Source organism: Vipera berus (assembly GCF_964194415.1).
Source record: "Vipera berus genome assembly, chromosome: Z".
Classification (NCBI taxonomy): Eukaryota; Metazoa; Chordata; class Lepidosauria; order Squamata; family Viperidae; genus Vipera; species Vipera berus.
The window spans coordinates 21157853-21182116 of NC_138205.1; the positions used below are offsets into that span (position 1 = coordinate 21157853).

Below are 24264 nucleotides of genomic sequence, written 5' to 3' on the forward strand. Positions count from 1 at the left end.
CCATGCACGTTTTGCCTTGTTCTACGCATGTGCGTGCGTGCACGCATGCGCGTGTACATTTTGCAGCTCCCACTTTTTTGTGTGTGTGACAGAACCGGTTCTGAGTGGCTCTTTTGCTGTTTCAGGTTGCTGACCCTTGTTCTAGGGCAAGGCTTTTCAACCAGTGGTATGGGTACCACCTGTGGAACATTGGCACCTGGCAGGTGGTACGCGACCATCCTAGAAAAGTGGTAGCGGGGGAGGGGAATGAGCTGAACTGGTGGCAGCACCGCACAAGCCTGAATGACAGATGGCTGGAGCTGCAGGGGCTGTCAGGACTCAGCAGAGGCGCCAGGATCAGTGCTTCTTCGGGGCTGTCAGGGCTCTGTGGACGCGCCAGGATCAACGCCAGGCTCCAGCTGGAGCTCAGTGCTGATCCTGGCGCTTCTGCTGAGCCCAGAAGAAGCACTGATCAGCTGGAATCTTGCAGCATCTCCAGGGTCTTGTGAATTACATTCAGATGCTTGGCAAATGATTCATATTTATGACAGCCAGTGTCGCAGGGTCATGTGAAGTGATCAAAACCTGCTGCAACCACCCAGCAGACAGGGGGAATAAAAACCAAACACTCCCCACCCCACCCCCGCTGCCAATCCTCAACAGAAATGCTCACAACAATGAAAATCTCGGACAGGAGGAAGAGCGCCGCCGGGTGGGCAGGCAGGTGTCTTGCTCGGCTATGGTTTGGGGGGCACTTTTTAAAATTCCATTGTAACTTTGAACAGTCACTAAGCGAACTGTTGTAAGTCGAGGACTACCTGTACTTCATCACTTTCCCCCTTTTTTTGGTCATCAAGTTTTTGACACCTTGCTAGGCGACGTGGTACTCGGATGTTGCCATAACCTAAAAGTGGTGCAATGGGTGGAAAGGTTGAAAAGCCCTGTTCTAGGGTATGAAGCCAACCCACCAGAAAAGCACACACTTACACGTGGGGTCTTCTGTCAAAAGTCTATGATAATCTGGGGTGCAAACAAGTAACGTATGAAATTGCATAAAATGTCTCATTTTGATCTTCAGTGCACTGAGAGAACACAAATTACAAGAAAAGATTGAAATAATATACAGCAGTCATTGACTCTCCCCCAATATAAGAATTAAACAAGAACTCAGTTTCAAGTTTGTTTACTGTTTTTACTTTTTTAAAAAAGATTTTGTGTTTTCTTTTTCAAAAAAAAAAATACTGTTCAGATCCTTGAACTACAGCCCAGGGCCTCCAAGTCTGTTTTTTCTCTCCTTTAAGCTCCAGAAGGCTTCAAATGGTTCTATATGCGCCTCTTCCCCAACTGGAAAACTATTTGCTTTTCCCGGTCCCCTGAAACAGGAGGTGGAGGCGAGGGCAAGCAAGGAAAAGGAATTAAAGAGAAGGTCCCAGTGCTGTTTCAAAGCAGAAAAATATAGCAGGAAACTGTCCCACCAAATCTGCAGTTTATGCTGTGTCTGACAAATCAGGTCAAATGGGAGACACAGCTCTGCCTGTAACTGGTCTTGTCTAATGGCATGTTTGACTCCAACATGTAGCATGCATAGGAAAACTCCTGGAGCGGAAACCTCCCCCACAGCTCTGGAAGCTGAATGCAGTTTCAAGAGTTTTCATGGGTGGCTTAAAACTCTCCACTGTGAAAGAGAAACTAACTATATTCCTAACTTTAAATTCCCCACCCTCCCAATTCAAATCGTCTTTTTTTTTTCTTCCCCTCCTAGAAAATTCCTCACCCACCCACTGAAGTATGATTCTAAAAATATTCAGATTAATGTTATTAATATTCATGCATTCCTGACTCTGCAGTGTGAAAAGGGGAGATGCCCCGCCCACCCCTGAAAGGTCCTTGCCCCCTCTGATATCCCATTCATGCGGTAAGGACACCTATTAATCCATGATCAGTAAGTAATATGCAGCAGTTTCATGGAGCTCCCCAGGTTGGTAAAATCGGGGACATCTTGGAATATCTTAGGACCAAATGGATGGAATGAAAGAAAGAACCCATCTCCCCCTTCCGAGGTGACGAGGAGGAGGAGGAAGAAGCCAGAGTCCAACAAGGATAGGTCCAATCTCAGGTCAGAACAGGCACTGCATCTAAGGTAGAAAAGAGACAGGGAGGAATGAGCAAAATGTAGCATTTTCTCCACGGAGAAAACTTGAGTCTAAACCTGAACAAGTTTCATGAAATTCAGCCTTCTCTGATTTACACTTTGCATAAACCAGGGGTAGGCAACCTTGGCTCTTTTATGACTCGTGGACTTCAATTCCCAGAATTCCTGAGACAGCTGTGCTCGTTGAAGTCCACGAGTCATAAAAGAGCCAAGGTTGCCTACCCCTGGCATAAACAAATCGGGGTATTCACGCCAGGCCTTGGGTGACAACTGCTTGTCTGCCTTGCTTTCTATTTTTGGATGCTTGGATGATGTCAACAAAACTCCACACACATGAAACAAAGACCGTGGCCTGTGGAATCTACCCCTGGTTTTAACTAGAAAAGTATTTCTTGACCTTGGAAACTTTTTAAGAAATATGGACTTCAGCTCAAGAATTCCCCAGCCAGCATGCTTAAAGTCAGAATGGGACAACTCACCGAGGGACAATTCAACAATTCAATTTAAAAGATTTAAAACAATGAGAAAATTATTTTAATTTTTGTCGCTGACATTTCATTTTGTCCATCCTTTTGCATCTTTTCTTTAATTACTCTATCCCACCATTTCTTTGTTATTAGTGTAACTCTTGTCCTGCAGCGAGTTGTCTGTGGCAAGTTGGCCGCAGTGAGTTGTGCTAGGCCCATTTAAAGTTGCCAAAGTTGAGGAACACTGAACTACAGGAGGATCTTGAGTTCCATTAATCAGAGTCAACTATGAAATAAGTCAGGGAAGCTTGGATAATCAGTCCCTGCTTCCCTTGAACTAGACACCATATATAATGCTACCAGTTGAGCTCAAGAAATCCCTATTGGCATCCCTATTACAGGAAACAAACACTACTTTGTAAATATACACATTGAGCAAAATTTCAGCCGTGGCATTTTTTTAAAAAATTAAGAACATTTTTTTTGCTTTCATTAAACCAGACATGTCAAACTCGCGACATCACATGATGTCGTGCAACGTATCGGGACTGTTTTGCCGTTTCCGGTAATGGGGTAGACCCGGCTTCTGCGTCACGTGTCCGGCCCATGGGCCGGCAGTTTTGACACCCATGCATTAAAAAATAGGAAATCAAAAATCTTAGCTCCTCTATTGCAGTCATCAAGCTGTCCTATATAATCTAATGCAAGTTCTGCCCAGTTTAGACCTACCTGTAAGATGCACCTTTGGACATGTGGTCTTAGCTGACGAAGATGAAGACAATCGAAGGTGTGTATGAATGAATACAAACTATTCCTGAGTACCGAAAGCTATTTTTTTTTCTCAATTTCACTTGAATGTAAGAACTATGGCCTTGCTTTTGAGTCTTCAACTAGCTAAAGAGCCGTGGGGATGCAGTGGTTAAGACCATGATTAGTGGTTACTGCAGGCTAACTCAGCTCACTGCCAAGAGTTTGATTCTGACCAGCTCAAGGTTGACTCAGCCTTCCATGGTGAGTAAAATGAGGACCCAGATTGTTGGGGGCAATAGGCTGACTCTGTAAACTGCTTAGAGAGGGCTGTAAAGCACTGTGAAGTTGTATATAAGTGATATTGCTATTGTTAAAGTATAGTAAGTCCCAAAAGGAAGGATTTTTTTTTAACTTTATCATCTGGAAGAGACTCCTGGGCCTCAAACTTGTTCTTTTGGACACCAGGTTATAATCTTCAAAGGGGATCTTTCAATCAAAATGTCTGCCATTCTACTTTTTAAAGCAGATTGCTTGTGGCTAGATTGCTTATTCTATCTATGCTTACATTCTACATTTTAAAGTGGAATTTATAGTACAGATTAACTTAGCATTCTTTAAAAATATTCTGTGGTCTATTTCTCTTTTATAATTACATGAAGCAATTTAGACATACAAATAAAGTTTAAGATGAATGCTAACTGACAGATTTAAACCAGCTTTCCTCCATCAGATGCAGTTCAGATGTTTGAGGTTATAAATAACCAAGAACAAAGAGAGTTTGAACTCAACACATCTGAAAGATACCAAACTGAGGAAGTTACATTTATGCTTTGTTGGTTAAAAAAAATAGCTAGTATGAATCTGCAAACCCTACTATTTATTTGAATTTATAGCTCTAATCATAAGAATGTTTAAAAAGTAATGCAATGCAAATTATGAAGTGGCCTTAAAAATATCCCTACTAATTTTAGCTTTATATGCTCATTTCTCGCAAAGATGATCTATTCTATACCATATTGACCGCATCTGCTCAGTCAGATCTCAGCTAAATAAGATGTGACAAATCTTTTCCTGTGCATGCAGCCCTCTCACAGTTGATTCAAGTAAGGCAGGAAATCAATAATTAGCACTAATTTCCTGGTTAAACCAAAGCCAAATTTTAAATCATGAATTAATATCCTAGCCTGCACTAAAGGAGACATATTATTATTATTATTATTATTATTATTATTATTATTATTATTATTGTTGTTGTTGTTGTTGTTGTTGTTGTTGTTGTTGTTTTGTGCCTTTGAGTAAGTGTTGACGTCTGGTGACTGCCTGGACAAGTACCTACAGTTTTCTTTGCAAGTTTTTCCAGAAGTGTTTGCCATTGCTTTTTTCAGGCTACAGAGAATGACTGGCTCAAGGTCACCCAGCTGGCTTTGTGCCTTAGGTAGAACTAGAACTCATAGTCTCCTGGTTTCTAGACTGATGTCTTAACCACCACACCAAACTGGCTCTCTATGGCTAATTATAGTCTTCTTTTTTAGTTTAGTTTATTTGCACTTGCAGCATAAGAAAGGCTGAGCGCCAAAGAATTGAGGCCTTTGAACTCTGGTGCTGGAGAAGACTCCTGCAAGTCCCCTGGACTGCAAGGCGATCAAACCGGTCAGTCCTAGAGGAGATCAACCCTGGCTGCTCTTTAGAAGGCCAGATCCTGAAGCTAAAACTCAAATACTTTGGCCACCTAATGAGAAGGAAGGACTCACTGGAGAAGAGCCTAATGCTGGGAAAGATTGAGGGCAATAGAAGAAGGGGACGACAGAGAATGAGGTGGCTGGATGGAGTCACTGAAGCTGTAGGTGTGAGCTTAAATGGACTCCAGAAGATGGTAGAGGACAGGAAGGCATGGAGGAACGTTGTCCATGGGGTCGTGATGGGTCGGACACGACTTCGCAACTAATAACAACACTTGCACTGTAATGGGAGGAGCAAAGGTTGTGTGTGGCAAACATCATGCATTTTTATTATGCTAAACTGAGACATGAGTTGAATCAACTCCCTGCATTGCTTTCCAGTATGCTATTTATTCCACTCCCGTTTTTTTTCCAACCTTGTCATTTCTTTGTCTAGGCAGCAGGGGGCACTCATTCATCCCCGACAGTCATGCCTCTCACTGTGCCCTTCTGGCGGATCTGCAATAGAATATAGAATTTCTGGTTGAATGGCTTTTTTGCAAGAATAATTTCCTAATGGGTTTGGCCCACTTCGGCTTCTCCTAGCCTTAATTCCACTTGTCAAAACAATTCTGTGTTTCCTAGCAGTAACCAAGTACAACTGAATTCAAATGTATTTACATATTACCATATTTTAATCACAGGTGGCTGTTTATGAATATACAACCAAACGGACAGCTACATAGAGCAGTGTTTCTCAATTTTGGCAATTTGAAGATAGTTGGACTTCAATTCCCAGAATTCTCCAGCCAGCATGGCTGGCTAGAGAATTCTGGGAGTTGAAGTCCTCACATATCTTCAAGTTGCCAAAGTTGAGAAACACTGCTACAGCAGCAAGAGGCTAGCTCTCCTTTTTAATTATTTAGTATCAAAAGAACAAAATAGCAATGGCACTATGCGAAATAGCCGGGCCAATTTTTTAAAAATCTATTTGAAAAGTTTGTGGTGGAGGGGGTTGCAATCTTTCCAACTAGAAATACTGTAGGTGATTAAGCCCTTCACAACATTGTATTACTAAAATCTGATGGATTTGCTGCTGTTACTATACTTGGTCTTAGCCCCAAAGCTGAGAAGTAATGTTTTTGATACTAATTCCAGCAATGATATATCTTGGAGAAAAAATATAGCAGACACGAAAAGGTTGGGAAGAGACTACATATGGATCACATATATCCCTCCTGTATTATAGATTATTAATGTAATCTTTTTTACATCTTCCTACTACTAAGAAAGTCTTTTTTAAAAAAACTTTCTTGTTATTTGCACCCTTTTAAGAATAAAACATGATTTTGAAGAAAAAAAAGCACATTTGTTTCATTTTTAGCTAGGACCCTTCATTTTATAAAATACCCTTATATTCATTTCCTTCTATAGAAGAATAAAGGATTTGTCTCTTGTTATAGCAGAGACTTTCCGTGGGGAAAGAAAGCTACTTGATTACCTCATCCAGTACATACTATCCTCCCAAACTGATAACCATCCTTAGTACCTCATCAAGCTCTTTCTGTGTCTCGTCCTCCATCTGCCGGATGTCAGCCATGCTTAAATCCACCCACTTATCCAACCAGCAAAAGAGCTGCCTATGGAAGTTGGTAAAGAGGCGTCTTTCTTGCTGTCAAAGGGGAAAGAGCAGCTTTTAAGAAACTGAGATGCTGAGAAAATTGGGAATGAAAAGCAGTTTTCAAAGCCTTTAGACATCAAAGTCACAGGAATAAATCTAGGCTAGGTTCTTCAGACAGAAAAGCAAGACTGGCAGCCATTTTGAACCACAGATAGTCTTCGACTTACGATCAACTGAGCCCAATTTTTTTTGTTGCTAATCAAGATAAGTTGTTAAGTGAATTTTGCCCCATTTCTTGCCAGAGTTGTTAAGTGAATCACTGCAGTTGTTAAATTATTAACACAGTTGAGTGAATCTGGCTTCCCCATTGACCTTGCTTCTCAGAAGATCACGACTGCCCAGACACTGCAACCATCACAAATACATGCCAATTGCCAAAGGTCTGAATTTCTATCACATGACCACAGGAACGCTACAATGGTTGTACATGTGAAAAACAATGATGTCACTTTTTTCAGCGTTGTTGTAACTTCGAACAGTCACTAAACAAATGGTTGTAAGTTGAGGACTGCCTGTAGTTAAATTCTGTGCTTCTGAGAAAATGGCCTGATGTTTACTGGACTCAATCTCTCTATCCTAATATTCCATAAAAAGCGATATCAGCTTGATATTATTGGGAGGGGCTTTCCCTCCTCAAACAGAGCTTCAGATTCCAGCAAATTTCCTCAAACTGGGGCAAACAACTGTCCACCTTGAACTCACCTTTTGGATAAACTTTTCAACCCTTCCCTGAAGGCCCCACCAGCGGAACTTCACAGTCACAAGTTTGTAGGCACACATGTGGGGACAATCTTCATTATTGGCTAGTTCCCGCTAACGGGAAAGAAAAGGGGGTGGGGAGAGAGAGAGAGAGAGAGAGAGAGAGAGAGAGAGAGAGAGAGAGAGAGAGAGAGAGAGAGAGAGAGAGAGAAAATAAAATCAGAAGAGTTAAGGCAGGACCAGGATGTGCTATTTTGTCCAATGTGTGTGACTCTTGAATGGCATGCCCGAAGTCACACTCCTCCAATACTTTCATATTGGACATCCAGAACACAAATGAAATTCAATTTCAGATTTGGTTTGTGATTAAATACAGTTACAGGTAATCCTTGCTTAGTGACCACGATTGGCGCCGGCCACTTCATTGCTAAGCAGAAAATCACCCGACTGCCAAAGACTCTGAATGACACTTCCCAGTTATTAAGCAAACCGCCAGTCATTGAGACATCAGGTGACCAGAACTTGTGATTATATTCTGCATTCGCTCTGCTTGTCGTGACACTTGTTGTGAAGCGCATAGGTGGCTTCACAATTTATGGGATGCTTGGATGGTCATAACTGTGAGAACTGGTCACAAAGCCAGGTGTTTTTAAACATCATCATAACTCCAACAGTTACTAAACGAGGACTATTTGTGCTATCATCTCATTGCAATCATGTATGGGGTTTTCCTTCTGACACAGGAAAGCATGCAGAGCACATGGAATTTGTGGACCAGGAAACGAGGGCGGCCTTAGATGAAGCATGCAGCAGCATCTGAACTCAATGGCCTTTCCCACAGGGTAATTTTTCTAGACTTTTTTCTCTCTCGCCCTTGGCTGGACCCAGCCCCATTTTAAACTCATACCAGCTTCTCCCATGGACCAAATTTGGCCCAGTTCTATTCAGAGAGCTTCCCAAAGATAGATAGGTGGAGTTACAAGCCATTTTACATAATTCCTTATTTTTATCATTCTGTTGGGTTGGAAAGAAGTTCTTAAAAAATTGTAATACCACTCAAGGCATGGAGAGGGCATAGTTTTTCCCTTCTCTCCCCCCCCCCCAAATCCTGGACATTTTAAAATAATGTTTCTCTTTGGTGAAACACCTGAGGGGAACTTGAGAGGCAGAAAGAGCAGATAACGGTAAATCAAACTTTCCCACATGAATTTTGTTTTTTTACCCAGTTTGCATTTTTCAACAAATATACTTGGGGGAAAAAATGTTATCCCTCCGGACAACCCTTCAAGTGAAGAAAACAGAGATTACTTTTCCTTAAGGAGATCACGTTAGGCTGAGAAAATAGTGGTTGGTCTGGGACCATCAGATATATTTTCAAGACAAGGCAATCAATCTAGATCTTCATGCTATTAATCTGTCATCTCCATCCTGATGCTCTCCAGATGCAGGCTGGGGATGATGGGAGTTGTATAGCAACATTTTCAGAGGGTGTCAAATTGGGGAAGGCTAGTCTAGCATAGCAGAGGAGCTGTGTGGCATTAACTACACCTCTGAAAATCCACGGGCAGCTTAAGTCAGCCCAGCAGAACAGCATTGTGTATGAGCAAGGCTTATAATTCTATGGGAAAAAGCAGGACTGATCTCCTATTTTAGATGAGAGATAACCTGATAACCATAAACATTTCGTCAAACCAAATTTGGGGGACTCTAACGAGGTTGCTTCTTTTCAAGCCTCTCTTGGAATCTAGAATGCCTGAATGCGGGGACAGGGGGGGGGGGTTGGGAGGGAGGAGGGCAGGCTATCAAAGATGTACTAAAAAGCCAGCTTCCTTCTTTTTATGGGGTAGATTTTACCTTCCAGTCAGGGCCGAGAGGGCCTCTGCCTGTCTTCAGAGATTTGAAAAGAGCTGGATCTTCATCCGGTTTGTAATCCTGAAAGAGAAAAGAGTTGAGGAGTTGAGACAGAAGTCCTAGCCAGCTGTGATGTGAGGAAGAATCTGAATAACTATTTAAAGAAAAAAATAGTCAGAACAAGTCAACACGTTTCCCACTACAGTTTAGCAGAAACAACTAACTTAGCTACAGAGGAAGGTTGAAAAAAAGGCAATGTTTAACATCCAAGTCAGTGAAAAACAAAAGAGACCGAGGATGACACCAGAACTTTAGCAAGCTGTTAGTGGAACTGGTATAGGTCAGTATCACTGTTGCCACCAGAAATTATCTGTAGCCCACCAGAGTTTCCCAGTCCTTTTTTCATGACCCAGAATTGTCCTGCCTTAATAATAATAAAGTTGGAAGGGACTTTGGAGGTCATCTAGTCCAACCCCCTGCTCAGGCAGGAAACCCTATACCATTTCAGGCAAATGGCTGTCCAATCTCTTCTTAAAAACTTCCAGTGTTGGAACATTCACCACTTCTGGAGGCAGGTTGTTCCACTGGTTAATTGTTCTAACTGTCAGGAAGTTTCTCCTTAGTTCTAGGTTGCTTCTCTCCTTGATTTGTTTCCATTCATTGCTTCTTGTCCTGCCTTCGGGCGCTTTGGAGATTAGCTTGACTACTTCTTCTTCATGGCAGCCCCTGAGACATTGGAACACTGCTATCATGTCACCCCTCACCCTTCTCTTCATTAAACTAGACATACCCAATTCCAGCAACCGTTCTTTACATGTTTTAGCCTCCAGTCCCCTCATCATCTTTGTTGCTCTTCTCTGTACTCTTTCTAGAGTCTCAACATCTTTTTTACAACGTGGTGACCAAAACTGGATGCAGTATTCCAGGTGTGGCCTTACCAAGGCATTGTAAAGTGGTATTAGTACTTCACGTGATCTTGATTCTATCCCTCTGTTAATGCAGCCTAGCACTGTGTTGGCTTTTTTGGCAGCTGCAGCACACTGCTGGCTCATATTTAAGTGATTGTCCACTAGGACTCCGAGATCCCTCTCACAGTTACTACTATTGAGCAAGGTACCACCTATACTACACCTGTACATTTGGTTTTTCTTGCCTAAATGTAGAACCTTACTTTTTTCACCACTGAATTTCATTTTTAGATAGCACCCAGTGTTCAAGTCTGTCCAGATCCTCCTGTATCTTAAGCCTATCTTCTGGAGTGTTGGCTATTCCTGCCAGCGTGGTGTCATCTGCAAATTTGATGAGTTTCCCATCTATCCCCTCGTCCAAATCGTTGATGAAGATGTTGAAGAGCACTGGGCTCAGAACAGAACCCTGGGACACCCCCCTCCATGTAGATGCAGTTCCACTGAGGACCACATGCTAAGTACAGCCAGTTAGCCAGCTACGAATCCATCTGGTGGTGTTGCTGTCTAACCCACATTTTTCTATCTTATCAAGTAGTAGGTTGTGATCTACTTTATCAAATGCCTTACTGAAGTCCAAGTAAATTATATCCATAGCATTCCTCTAGTCAACTAATTTTGTCACTTGATCAAAGAATGCAATAAGATTTGTCTGGCATGATGTGTTTTTCACAAATCCATGTTGGCTTTTAGTAATGACTTTTTTGCTTCTAGGTGTTCACTGATTCGTTGTTTATCTTTTCCAGAATCTTCCCAGGTCAGGCTGATAGGTCTGTAATTTTCTGGATCTATTTTTTCCCCTTTTCTGAAGGTGGGAACTACATCAGCTCTTTTCCAGTCCTCTGGTAGTTCCCCAGTGTTCCAGGATCTTTGAAAAATATAGTTCAATGTTTCTGAGATCACATCTGCCAGTTCCTTGAGAACCTTGGGGTGTAATCTATCTGGTCCTGGTGATTTGAACTCGTCTAGGCTGGACAGGTGCTCACTTACCATTTTCTTGCCTATCTTAACTTGCGTTTCTATTCTGTTTTTTATGGCACTGGTTTTGGTAGGTTGGACTGTTTTTTCCCTTTGTGTAAAGACAGATGCAAAAAACGAGTTAAATAGTTCTGCTTTCTCCCTGTTGCTTGTCACCTTCTTGCCACTTTCCCCCACTAATGGACCAATCATTTCCTTAACTTTTTTCTTCTTTTTTACATGTTGAAAGAAGCTTTTTTTATTTTTCGCAAGCCTTAGTTCATTTTGAGTCTTAGCTTTCCTCACTTCCTTCACTTCCTTCCTTCTTTCACTGCCTTCATCTCAGGTCACCCATATTGCCAACTGCCAAGGCCACAGCCCAGCCAACATCTTCTTACATCATCTGATACGTGTGTCCGATCACCAATGTCTATGTGAACAACGTCCACATCTTTCCAAGTATCTGCATCCAGCCCATGGACCTGCAAAGGAGACATTACAATTTCAGAAGTTACTGACAATATCAAAGTAGGTGATTCTGCCGAATTTCTGCTTAAGTTTTATACATATTGATGATATTTTAGGTAGTGAGTTCACACCTCATAAGGCAAGCAACTTTTTACCAACTGTCTTTTGAGTAGCCTGCCTAGAATTGCATTCCAAAAAGAAGTGGGTGGGACCAGGACAAAAGAATTTGATTGAATTTTAATTATTAAAATGATTAGTATGATTGCTGTCTGTTCATTAATTAAAAAGTTTAAGAAATTATCTAAAATATTTTTAAATGAAATATTTAATAATTCCCATTTCCATAATTTACAGTTTGATAACAAGTTCTAAATATGGATTGCCCTGTGGCCACTTATGAATCACCAACAAAATTACTTGGGTAGGTTTTTGCTCAGGTTAACAGCTATATCTAGACCAGATAGTCATGGTTTCAGAACATCCAACCAGTCTGAAACTATGTTTTTGTTGGCTCACTAACTATAAATATAGTACAATATGATGTGTGAACAGGGCAGTATTCATGATTTTTCTTATTCAATCATAGTTTGCTGTAAGACCTTTTTTTAAAGCATCTAACCAAGACATAATTATGTAAGTCACGAGTTGTTGGTTTTTTTAAAAAAAACCTTGGCATTAGCTATGAAATTTTAAATGAACCATGAAAATTTTACTTGTCTAACAGACTGGCTTATGTCTCTGGCTTCTTTAACAAAAAGAAATATGACTAGCATGTGTGAATGCAGCCAGTATATAAAATTTCTGCCAGCTTTCTTTTAATCTATTGGGATCCCTGGAGACTCTTCTCCAGCTGCCTTCCTTTAAGGAATAGGTGGGTAGCATATGGAATGCTATCTTCTTGGGGCCTTCAATCAACTTTTGGAATATTTCGTCCAGGACTTTCTCCAATTTTTTTCTATGACATATTGTCATCAAGTTAAAGCCTGTTGCATTTGCTTGAACTTGCTTGATACTTTGAATGCTAACCTATTTAGGTTTTGTATTACTTCTTTTTGTCCATTGCCCTACAGAATCTTGTTTCATTGGGCTACTTTGTACGTCATGATTAAACATAATTCTTTGGATTTAGAGGTCCTGCGTCAAGCAAGCTCTTGCTCCAGCTTCTTTGCTTTTTTTAAAAAAGTCTTTTTATTCTAAGTGCTTTATTTCCTATTAAATATGTCACATAATGCATGAAAATCTGACTGTTGACACCCTGCCTAGATAACACATCTGGAGAGGGAGATTTATTTCTGGTAAACCAGAGTCAAATCAGTCTTTTCCAGAACTCCCCAAGAGAACATTGGATTGTTCTATGCCTCAAACGTTGAGTTTAACACATCCCAATTATAACAACACACAGTTTAACTGTAATTAAAGTGGACTTGGATACCATGTTAAATTCAACATCACACAAACCCTAATGGCTGGATTTGAACAATATGGCAAGCCCCAAGGAAATAAAGCACAGCTTAATTTCCCATGTCACACTAAGCCAATAAGCACATAATCATAATAATCCAAAACTTCTCTTCTACATAATTAGCCAGACATGAAAATAAATGCTGATAGGGATATGTGCAGCTGAATTCTCTGAACCACAATGATTCAGCTGTTCCAAAGGTTTTCTGGAAGCTAACTCTCCAAACCAGAATTAGTCTGTGATGTTCTCAATGTCCCCTAATCATGGATTAACCCCAGTTTTATTTCTGGGTAATAAAACTTGAGTCCAGCAATACAAAATCTTATTGCCTATACAAGCAATCCTCGACTTACAACTACAACTGAGCCCATTTTATTGCTAAGCAAGACAATTAAGTGAGTTTTGCCCCATTTTATGACCTTTCTTGCCCACGTTGTTAAATAAATACCTGCAACTGTTAATAACATTACGTGAATCTGGCTTCCCCATTGACTTTGCTTGTCAGAAGGTTGCAAAAGGTGATCACATGACCCTGGCACACTGCCACCCTCATAAATGCATGCCAGCTGCCAAGCGTCCAAAGTTTGATCATATAAGCCCTAAATGGCATGGGCCCGGATTATCTTAGGGAGCACCTGCTGCCAGCATCAACTTCCCATCGTCCTGTGCGCTCCCATAGGGAGGGCCTCCTTAGGGTGCCGCCGGTCAGGGAGTGCCGGTGGGTGATCCCCAGAGGGAGGGCGTTCTCTGTGGGCGCGCCTGCCTTATGGAATGATCTGCCTGTGGAACTCCGGACCGCCTCCGACCTTCGTTCGTTTCGCCGGGACCTGAAAACCTGGTTCTTTGATCTATCTGGCCTGGACTGAGGGGTTTTAAGTTTTTAAACTTTGTTTTAATTTGTTGGGCTATTAATTAATTTAATTCATTTTAATTCTATTTCTATTTCAACTTTTATATTGTCTTTTAAATTTTGCCCTGTAAACCGCCCTGAGTCCTTCGGGAATAGGGCGGTATATAAAACTAAATAAATAAATAAATAAATAATCATAGGGATGCTGCAACAGTTGTGTGAAAAATGGTCATTAAGTCACTTTTTTCAGTGCCTCTATAACTTTGAACTAAACAAATGGTTGTAAGTCGAAGACTATCTATAAAGAATAACATTCGGTAGGATTTAGGTACCCCAATTCTTTGGGCTGTTAGCATGCAATCTGCATTCTTCCACTTACATTTTCTTGTTCACCTAAATCGGGTTTGTGCCACGTTTCAATTTTGACAAAGAAATCATCCTTCATGTACTCATTCTATCGAAAAGGAGAAGGAAACAAGGTTACAAGAATGCTTGGTGCAGACAATAGAACCTGCAAACACTAAAGGCCACATAGCACTTGTCGGGGGATATGTTACCTTGAATCCTCTGAGTCAATCTGTACAACTACGAATTGACTATAACGATTCAATTCATAGAACCGATGAACCCCATAAGAGGGTACTTACCAGAGCAGGGGTCCCTAACCCCCAGTCTGTGGGCCAGATCTGGTCCGTGGCCCACTGTGAACTGAGCTGCGCAAGGGGCAGCAAGCACACTGTTGTGATTCCTCGCCAGCCAGTGGATCCGGCAGCTGAGTCTGAGGAATCAGATGAGGAGGCGGGGCTTGGAGTGACATTAGAGTCAGGGGAAGGCTCTCAGGAGCTCCAAGGCTTACAGTGGGACGAGGAGCCTGGCCCCTCTACTCTTGCTCAGGCTGAGACACAGCTGTGCTGGGAGCCTGAGATGGACAATGATGAAGAACAGTTGGGACAAATCCAGGATGCATGAAAGCGCAGGCAAGAGAAATGAGTAGGACAGAGGAATGCAATGGGGCGGCTCCAAAGGCAAAGGAGAAGGCATTAAGAAGCCACACCTTGGCTGAATTATAAAAGGGAAGGTGTGGGAGGTGCTGGTTGGCAAAGGCAACCATTCGTGTTGAGGATCGAGTTTCTGTGGACTGTGTTTGTTTGCCTTGGACATTGACTGTGAGACTAAAAGGGGTTGTTGTTTTTCTTGTGGTTCCTGCCTGTTTCTTAGAAGAGGGGTTTCTCCTTGTGAGCATAACAAGGACTCACATAGGCTGGGACAGAAAACACGCGAAGCTCCATTTGCGAAAGCAGTGAGCGCGCGTGTGAACCTGTCCCCTCTCCCCACCCCACCCCACCCCCCCGCTCCAGCAGTTCACATAGCCAGAAAGGTTGGGGACCCTGTATTAGAGGAAACAGATGTGTTCAAGAGGCTAAGGGGAAGAATAAACAGGGAAACACCCACCCACCCCCACATAGCTACCCATTTCAGAACTCACTCACCGTAATAACTGCAGCAGAGGCCAAAATAAGGGAAAAAACAAAAAGCATATTAGTGTGGCAAAGCAACACAGAAAATCGTGCTAAATTACATCTTATTATTCTGCCCCGAGAATAAAAATACAGTAATAACGATGCATGACTCAAACTGTCACGCTAGAATCCAGCACTCAGTAAGCAGAATGCTACAGGCATCAGAGCTGAGAAGTGTAGAAATGGACAATGTTTTTGCATTTAACTTTTTTTGGGAGGACTCAGGGCCCAGTGGCATAAAGAACGATGCCAAGAGAACCTGCTGTGTGATTCAGAGCCCGGATTTTCAATTTTTCTCCTGGGTTACGGAGTACAATTTGGGCACTTTTCTTTCCTTTTTTAAAAAAAAACATGCTAAAACTTTTATTATGGATTCCTTGTTACTGTTTTTTTATTTATTTTAGGCAAATGCATCTGGAAAAGGGCAGAGGTGGCCAATCCAAGCTAGTGAGAATTAGCAGGCTCATTTTCAGTGTGATGCTTAACAACGTAAAGTGAATCGGAGAATATAACAGGAATGATCTTGTTCCCTTCTAAATGCGACTCAGCCTTCCATCCTTCCGAGGTAGGTAAAATGAGGACCCAGATTGTTGGGGGCAATAAGCTGACTTTGTAATAATGCCGCTTGGGGTGTGTGTGAAAGCCCTAACAAGCAGGCATATACATAGAATGAAGGCTACTGCTAAGCTTGTAAGCTGCCCTGAGTCTTCGGAGAAGGGCGGGATATAAATGTAATAAAAAAAAAACTTTGTAGAACTTTGGTATTTTCAGATGACATGCAGCAATAATAATAATAATAATAATAATAATAATAATAATAATAATAATAATAATAATAGTAGTAGTAGTAGTAGTAGTAATAGTAATAATAATAATAGTACTAGTATTTTATTTATTTTATTTTAATCCCATTTATATCCCGCCCTTCTCCGAAGACTCAGGGCAGCTTACAATTTAAGCACAAACCAATGTGCTAAGCAATAGCCTTCATTCTATGTATATGCCTGCTTATTAGGGCTTTCGCCCCCCCCCCAGCGGCATTATTACAAAGTCAGCTTATTGCCCCCAACAATCTGGGTCCTCATTTTACCTACCTGGGAAGGATGGAAGGCTGAGTCAACCTTGAGCCTGGTGGGATGCGAACCTGCACTAATTGCAGGCAGCTGGTGTTACTTAAGGAGGCATTAGCCCGCTGCTCCACCAAGGCTCTAGTAATAGTAATAATAATAGTAGTAGTAGTAGTAGTAATAATAATAATAATAATAATAATAATAATAATAATAATAATAATAATAAAAACAGAGATCTGTTGGCAAATTATACCAAGCTCCACCCACCATCTGCAAGCACCCCATTCTCAATTCAAGCAGGATTTATCATGAATGGGTGTGCTCGCTGAACCTCTGCCAAAAACACTGCTATTTGCCTTTGAGAATTTAGACCAAAAATAAAATTATCTTATTCAGTAGCGTATGGAAATTTGAATGATAGGACTTGAAAGACAACCATCCTGGCCAATAATGGTTCCTGCCAATACTAATCCCGCAGGCTCACCCGTCCGACAGTAAGGATAGGCATTCCAGGCTCTTTCGTGGACGACAAGGGACCCTTCTGGGGCAAACATCTTGATGAAGCCTGGAACTTTGCTGTGGGAGAAAGAAGCGAGGGAAGGCTTCAGATCCAGCATTGCCATCAGCTGTCCACACCCAGGATGGCTCTTACCTCTGAAGGTGGTAGATCTTATGAGTGTACTGCCCCTGCTCCCCCTCGTGTTGGTAGGGCTCATTTTTTAGCACCTCGATTCCTTCACCGCCACCAGTGTTGTTCTTACTGGCCTCAGCCACGGAAAATAATTGTCCCACTTGATACTGAAGACGGCAAAAAGACAGAGAAGGGTAAAGTTCCCCTGAGAGAAAGGAAGGCTACTGAGTGGTGGACGGCAAAGCAAGCCAGAGTGTGGCAAATTCTGGACTACCCACAATCTTTATCAGTGGGCTTAATAAGAGATTGTGAATTCCCTCAGAGCAAGGTTTATTACTCACCTCTTCTACGGAGCAAGGTAGTACCACCCGACTGGATTTTTTGTTGTTGTTGTTGCAGGGGAAGAAAAGAAAGAGAAGGAAAATAGTTAAGATAGGTTTCCCTCCCCCCCAATTTTCAGTCCCTCCCACCACTATTTTTTGCTATATAAAAAAAAGAGTGCATGAATATACTCATACAAATATAGTATTTAGGTAGAATAGAGCCGGGAGTTTGATCCTAATGGGCTCAAGGTTGACTCTATAAACTGCTTAAGGGACGCGGTGGCTCAGTGGGTTAGGACGCTGAGCTTGTCGATCAGAAGGTCGACAGTTTGGCGGGTCGAATCCCGAGTGCCGCGTAACAGAGTGAGCGCCTGTTACTCGTCCCAGCTTCTGCCAACCTAGCAGTTCGAAAGCACATAAAAATGCAAGTAGAAAAATAGGGACCACTATGGTGGGAAGGTAACAGCGTTCCGTGCACCTTTGGCGTCTAGTCATGCCGGCCACATGACCACGGAGACGTCCTCGGACAAGCGCTGGCTCTTCGGCTTTGAAACGGAGATGAGCACCGGCCCCTAGAGTGGGAAACGACTAGCACGCCTGTGCGGGGGAACCTTTACCTTTACCTTTATAAACTGCTTAGAGTGTGTGGACTACAAACTGTGTAGACTCTTTTTTTGCAAAGGTAGCAGAAAGATATCAGCGCCTAAGAAGCACAACAGATCACTGAAAGCTTTGCAGTTTGAAGCATGCATGTTTCAATATTGATTAGCTATTGATTAGCCCCCTGACTCAAAAAGAGAGTCTGGTCAGCTTACAAAATATCAAATACAGAACAAAAACAAAGTTAAAAACTACCCAGACAAGATAGCAATAATAACATTCAGAAAACAACAGAGGGTCCACAAGCAAGCTAACACCCTAATTTAGCAATCCAAATTATCAACCAGGCAGGAAACAAAGCTATTACCAAAAAGGTTTTTAGCCTTTATGAGACACATAATAAAGGCAAAATCTCCGAGTCCAATTTGAATTCTAGTGGCTTCATAACTATTTCTACATGGATTTCTTGGACATTATAAAAAGGTGAGCACCAGGGCATTCTGGGATTTTTTTAAATTATCTATCACAAAATGTTGGTATTTCCTGTTGGCTCACCCATGCACTAACCTGAGTCAACTTTGACTTTTGAGCATGAAAGCAATATAAATATATTCCTGTAATTAACTGTATTCAGGACATCTTGGGTTTTTTCCAAAGACCAGATCATGACAGAAATTCCTACAATCAGCATAAGATAATGGACTGAATGTTGAAGCATACTATGTTGTATCATCTAGAGCAGGGTTTCTTAATTTTTTTTCCCCTCAGGATCCTTTCCATTTTTAAAAATCATACGAGACAGCAAAAGAGTTTCTGTTTGTATCGAGTATATTTATTAATATTTATGTATTAAAAATTAAAAAGTGACATATTTGCTGCCACTAGTGCTTCATAATTGTTTGATGGGATTTTATTTTGTTTTTTTTTTACATAGGCTGGCAACAATTTTGATCTTGTGGACCCCTGAGAGGATCTCGGGGGACCCCCAAGGGGTCCTTGGACCACACTTTGAGAAACACAGATCTAGAGGCATGCATTTATACTTATCCAGAATAGAACACAACATTTCAGACTAAGATCACACACTGCTTAACCACAGCATACTGACTAATGTAGAATTTGCTGAAGTCACACAAAATGCTAAATTAAATAATGGTTTATAAGCAATGACTGAGTTCACACAATACTAAATCAAAGTCAATAAATCTAAATAAACTATGTTAAACACACCTCACTGTGCATATCTGTTAAGTGAAATGTACGATATATCCACCCTGGCTGAGAACTGTGAAGAATATTAGTTATTATAAAAACGGAGGTCAGAAATTATGGCTCAAATCTCACTAAATTAGAGGCCAACTTCGACAATTCCCAGTCAAAATAGCCAGCAACTGAATTGATGGGAAATACAATCCAACATCATCTGGAGAGTCACAAGTTGCCAATTTTATTGTAAAACACAACTGAATACATATTATAAGGAACCAAAAGCCATTGGGCGGAATGGGGCAAATATCAGAATTGTAATCTTCCTTAAATAAAATCCTGAGATTCTATTATTTTGACTAAGATGAAACAGAAAAGTCGAGTTTCATTCTTGTCATCTAAAAGATTGCCTGCTGTTATCTGTCCTGGCATGTTAGCAAAGAAAAATCTGTTGCAAACTTTGCCATGTACTGCTTAAGCATGATTTGCGATGACACTTTGCATAAATAAATAAATAAATAAATATTTGCATATGTCTGTTTTTATTCTAATTAAGTTCCACTAAATCCAGTCCTCAAATACAACAGTTTCTATATCGGAAAAGACAGCCAAGAAACTATTGTGATGCTCCCTAACGAACTCTCCCCATACTTCTTATTGAAAATTAATAAGATATTGATGTTGGGAGAGCAGTAATTAAGAAGAAAATCTCTTTTCTCTGAAAACAAGGAATGAGTCAGTTGTAAGAAGTAGACAACCGGCTTTCTGGTAGTGTGTTATTCTCAGTCTCTTCAACTGGATGCCATCTGTGAGCAGGAAAGAAACTGGAAGAAACACGGTGCTCTGCGAAGTGTTGAGACACAAGAGGCATGCTGGCTGGGAATAAAGAAGTTTTAATCCAACCTCTTGGTTAAGGCTGTTCAGAAAACAGGAAAAAGTGCTACTTCGAACTCAAAGTAGTCACAGAACCCATTGCATCCAAATGTCAGATCTAAACTTAAGGTTGATAATATTTTCACAGCATCCAAAATATAACATGAAACAGTTCAGGACTATATAACCGTTAGGGGCTACATAAAACAGTCAAATAAAGAGGGGGGGAGGGGTAATCGTGTATAGCGGCTCCTGCGTCCCTCACTTACCTACCCCCTCCCTTTATGAGCCCCTCCCACCTTCCAATTAACCCTTCCCCACCCCCGCGCACCTCTCGCCCACCCCTGCCCCTCCAGTACTTACAACTCTTTAATGAGCACCATCCCTCACACCCTTCCAGCGCCTCGCACGCCCAAAGCACCGTGCCTTCTCTTCCTGGTCCCCCCCTCCCCGGTCATTGACGCCATTTCCGCCCTCACTCCAGCCGCCACTTGCCCAGACCAGCCCCTTACGACGCCATTTCCGCCCTCAATCGGGCTTCTTTTTTTTTTTGTTTTCCGGCAGAAGCCCGCCGAAGCAATGAATGGGCGATACGGAACAGGGGTGGGTCTTCCTGTCGGACAGATAATTGCCTCTTGATTGACAGGGCGGCCGATTCCGGAAACGAATACAATAGCCCAACTCGCGAGGACGATTCCGCCGTAGGGTTTTGCTGAGGCGTTTCGCCCTGAAATAGAAAAAAAGCAAGCTCCGCTGCTTTTATGGCTAGGCGTATATCGATTTTAGGAAACACTGAGCCACGTAGTACAATGTAAAAAAAAAGAAAAAAAAGATGTTGGGACTCTAGAACAGGGTTCTTAACTTTGCCCTTTTATGACTTGTGGACTTCAACTCCCAGAGTTCCTCAGCTAGGCACGCTGGCTAAGGAATTCTGGGAGTTGAAGTCCACAAGTCATAAAAGGGCCAAGTTTGAAGACCCCTGCTCTAGAAAGAGTGCAGAGAAGAGCAATAAAGATAATTAGGGGACTGGAGGTTGTAACATAAGGAACGGTTGCTGGAATTGGGTATGTCACATAGAGAAGGAAAAGGGACCCGGTGGCTCAGTGGGTTAGGACGCTGAGCTTGTTGATTAGAAGGTCGGCAGTTTGGTGGGTGGAATCCCGAGTGCCGCGTAGCAGAGTGAGCACCTGTTACTCATCCCAGCTTCTGCCAACCTAGCAGTTCGAAAGCACGTAAAAATGCAAGTAGAAAAATAGGGACCACTACAGTGGGAAGGTAACAGCGTTCCGTGCGCCTTTGGCGTCTAGTCATGCCAGCCACATGACCACGGAGACGTTCTCAGACAAGCGCTGGCTCTTCGGCTTTGAAACGGAGATGAGCACCAGCCCCTAGAGTTGGAAACGACTAGTATGCATGTGCGGGGGAACCTTTACCTTTAATAGAGAAGGACTAGGGGGTGACATGATAGTAGTGTTCCAGTATGTCAGGGATTGTCGCAAAGAAGAGGGAATCAAGTTATTCTCCAAAGCACCTGAAGGCAAGACAAGAAGCAAGGGATAGAAACTAATCGAGGAGAGAAGCAACCTAGAACGAAGGAGAAATTTCCTGACAGAACAATTAACCATTTGAACGATTTGCCTCCAGAAGTTGTGAATGCCCCAACACTGGAAGATTTTAAGAAGAGATTGGACAATCTTTTGTCCAAAATGGTATAGGGTTTACTGCCTGAGCAGGGGGCTGGACTAGACGACCTCTAAGATCCCTTCTAACTGTTATTCTGTTTTGTAGTCTTTGTTTTAGCTCATGGTAGCCTCAGGATGTATTGAATAGTAGTAGTAGTAGTAGTAGTAGTAGTAGTAATAATAATAATAATAATAATAATAATAATAATAATAATAATAATAATAATAATAATAATAATAATAATAATTTTTATTTATTTTATTTTAATTCCATTTATATCCCACCCTTCTCCGAAGACTCAGGGCGGCTTACAAGCTTAGCAGTAGCCTTCATTCTATGTATATGCCTGCTTATTAGGGCTTTCACACACACCCCCAAGCGGCATTATTACAAAGTCAGCTTAATTGCCCCCAACAATCTGGGTCCTCATTTTACCTACCTCGGAAGGATGGAAGGCTGAGTCAACCTTGAACCTGGTGGGACGCGAACCTGCACTAATTGCAGGCAGCTGGTGTTACTTAAGGAGGCATTAGCCCACTGCTCCACCAAGGAGCAGTATTTGAGAATAAATACAAGTCTGGAGAAAAAAATATGTAAATGCGTACTGATAGTCCTTGCTTAACTACAGTAATTGGGACAAGAATTTTCATTGTTAAATGATGCAGTTGTAAAGCACAATGTCACATCACCATGCTGCTTGGCAGCAGCAGCTTTAGCAGTCCCCAGCTACCATTGTTAAATGAGATTCTGATATGATCATGACTTCTGATTTCCTACCAGCTTCCCCATTGACTTTGTGGGAAACCAGCAGCAGATCATGTCACCATGGGACACTCTGACAATTGGAAATACTGACCAGTTGTTGAGTGTCTAGATGGCAGTCACATCCATAGGAGCACTGGGATGGCTCGCACTTCAAGGCAGGTCATAAGTACCTCTCATTCAGCACTGTCGCAAGTTTGAAGGTTGCTGAATGAATGGTCATTTAATGAGGACCATATATAAAGCTATGCACGACTGACTTAGAAAAGAATGCAAAAGAATTAGTAAGACTTGTAACCTGCATTGCTAATTTCAACTTTCAGTAATTAATTGTTTTACATTCTTCTCTAGGCCTGCATGTTGACAGCATTTCATACCTCAATCAGATCGTAAAAACTGTGTTTGTATATCACTTGCTGACACAGAATGTGCAGGACTTGGCTGCTGTTAGAACTATGATACCTATCCTTTTACAGGTAGGCTCTGTTTAGCAACTGCTTTATTTAGCAACCTCTTACAGTTATAATGGCGATGAAAAAGTAATTTTGTGATTACATGTGTGACCTTCACAGGTCTATAAAGTAAAGAAAAGGCGACCGAAGATCATAAGCACAATCACAATTTCACTCATCAACCAAGTTGCCAGTCTCAATTGTGGTTGCTAAGCAAGAATTATAATTTCATTAGGCACGATGTGGAAGTTATCATAACAACTAGATCCAGACACTGGGACTGGTTCAGGAACTATTGCTCTACCTGCCATATTCTGGGGCTCCCTCCAAGTGTGTCTTCCTTCTTGAGGAGCTTGTTGACTGAAATATTGGCTTTGTGACATGCAGGACCTTCCATCAGGATAGTCTGCTTAATAGAGGAGAACTGGGAAAAAGCTAGTTGGATTCTAGTTGCTGACTTCTCTCTGGTTCCTCATCCGTATAAATCAGAATGTTCACATACGTACCTGTAAGAGACGTTGTTCTGTTTTCCAAAGGAGATCACCGTTTCCCTGCCGGACTGTATATTGCTTTGCTTTGCTTTGCTTTTCAATGTCAAGAGCAGCTGGAAGACATGCCTTCTGTGACCAAGAGGCAAAGAAAACCATCTCTGTGTGAGACTCATCTTGAAACGAGAGTAGTACGAGAGCTTAGGACCAAAGCTCTGTTTATTGTGAGCCTCCAAGTGTCTTTTACCCTTGAGGAGAAAATTTGGGGGTGGGGGGGTTGGGCTTTCTTTCAGTTGTTAGGCATCTGTCAGTTAAAAAGATGTGTGTTTTCTGCAAGGTTATTGGTAGGGCAATATTGGAAGAAGGATTGCTTGCCTACTATAGAAGAATGGACGCTTAAAGTGTCAAATTTAGCAGAAATGGCTAAGATTTCTGCTTATTTGAAGGGTTATTCACAAGAAAGATACATTTCGGTCTGGAGAAGATGGATAGATTATATTCAGAATAAAAAGTTCCATTTAGCCTATGAGTAAATTTTAGAGTTGTTATTAATAGTTTATTATAGTGAAATTTTTATTTTAATTATATGATATTATTATTTTTAGTATTAGTGTTGTTTAACAACTTGGATATTGTATTGTTTAATAATTAGGATATTAATTTGTTTATGTTTTTATTATTATGTTTACTTTTAATCTGTTTATATTTATGTTAAAG

The 24264-nt window shown here is 41.5% G+C and overlaps 2 protein-coding genes across 2 annotated transcripts in view; one reads left to right on the top strand and one right to left on the bottom strand.

The window, feature by feature from the left end:
• Nucleotides 1-19202, top strand: part of LOC308677999 (uncharacterized protein) — a 62073-nt gene extending 42871 nt beyond the window's left edge. Inside the window, exon 8 of the mRNA XM_081344774.1 lies at nt 19018-19202. The gene's annotated coding sequence lies outside the window, so the exon portion shown is untranslated. The remainder of the gene's footprint in view (nt 1-19017) is intronic.
• LOC308678002 (phosphatidylinositol transfer protein beta isoform-like) lies at nt 1147-20607 on the bottom strand. Its single transcript, XM_081344779.1, has 11 exons — nt 20526-20607; nt 17502-17532; nt 17182-17327; nt 16997-17105; nt 14319-14393; nt 11558-11641; nt 9241-9318; nt 7390-7500; nt 6556-6678; nt 5444-5525; nt 1147-2114 (listed from the first exon to the last, which is right to left on the bottom strand). Exons 1-10 carry the CDS (start codon nt 20543-20545, stop codon nt 5478-5480), a joined length of 825 nt encoding a protein of 274 aa, XP_081200905.1. The 5' UTR covers nt 20546-20607; the 3' UTR covers nt 1147-2114; nt 5444-5477.
• Between the last annotated feature and the right edge of the window lie 3657 nt (nt 20608-24264).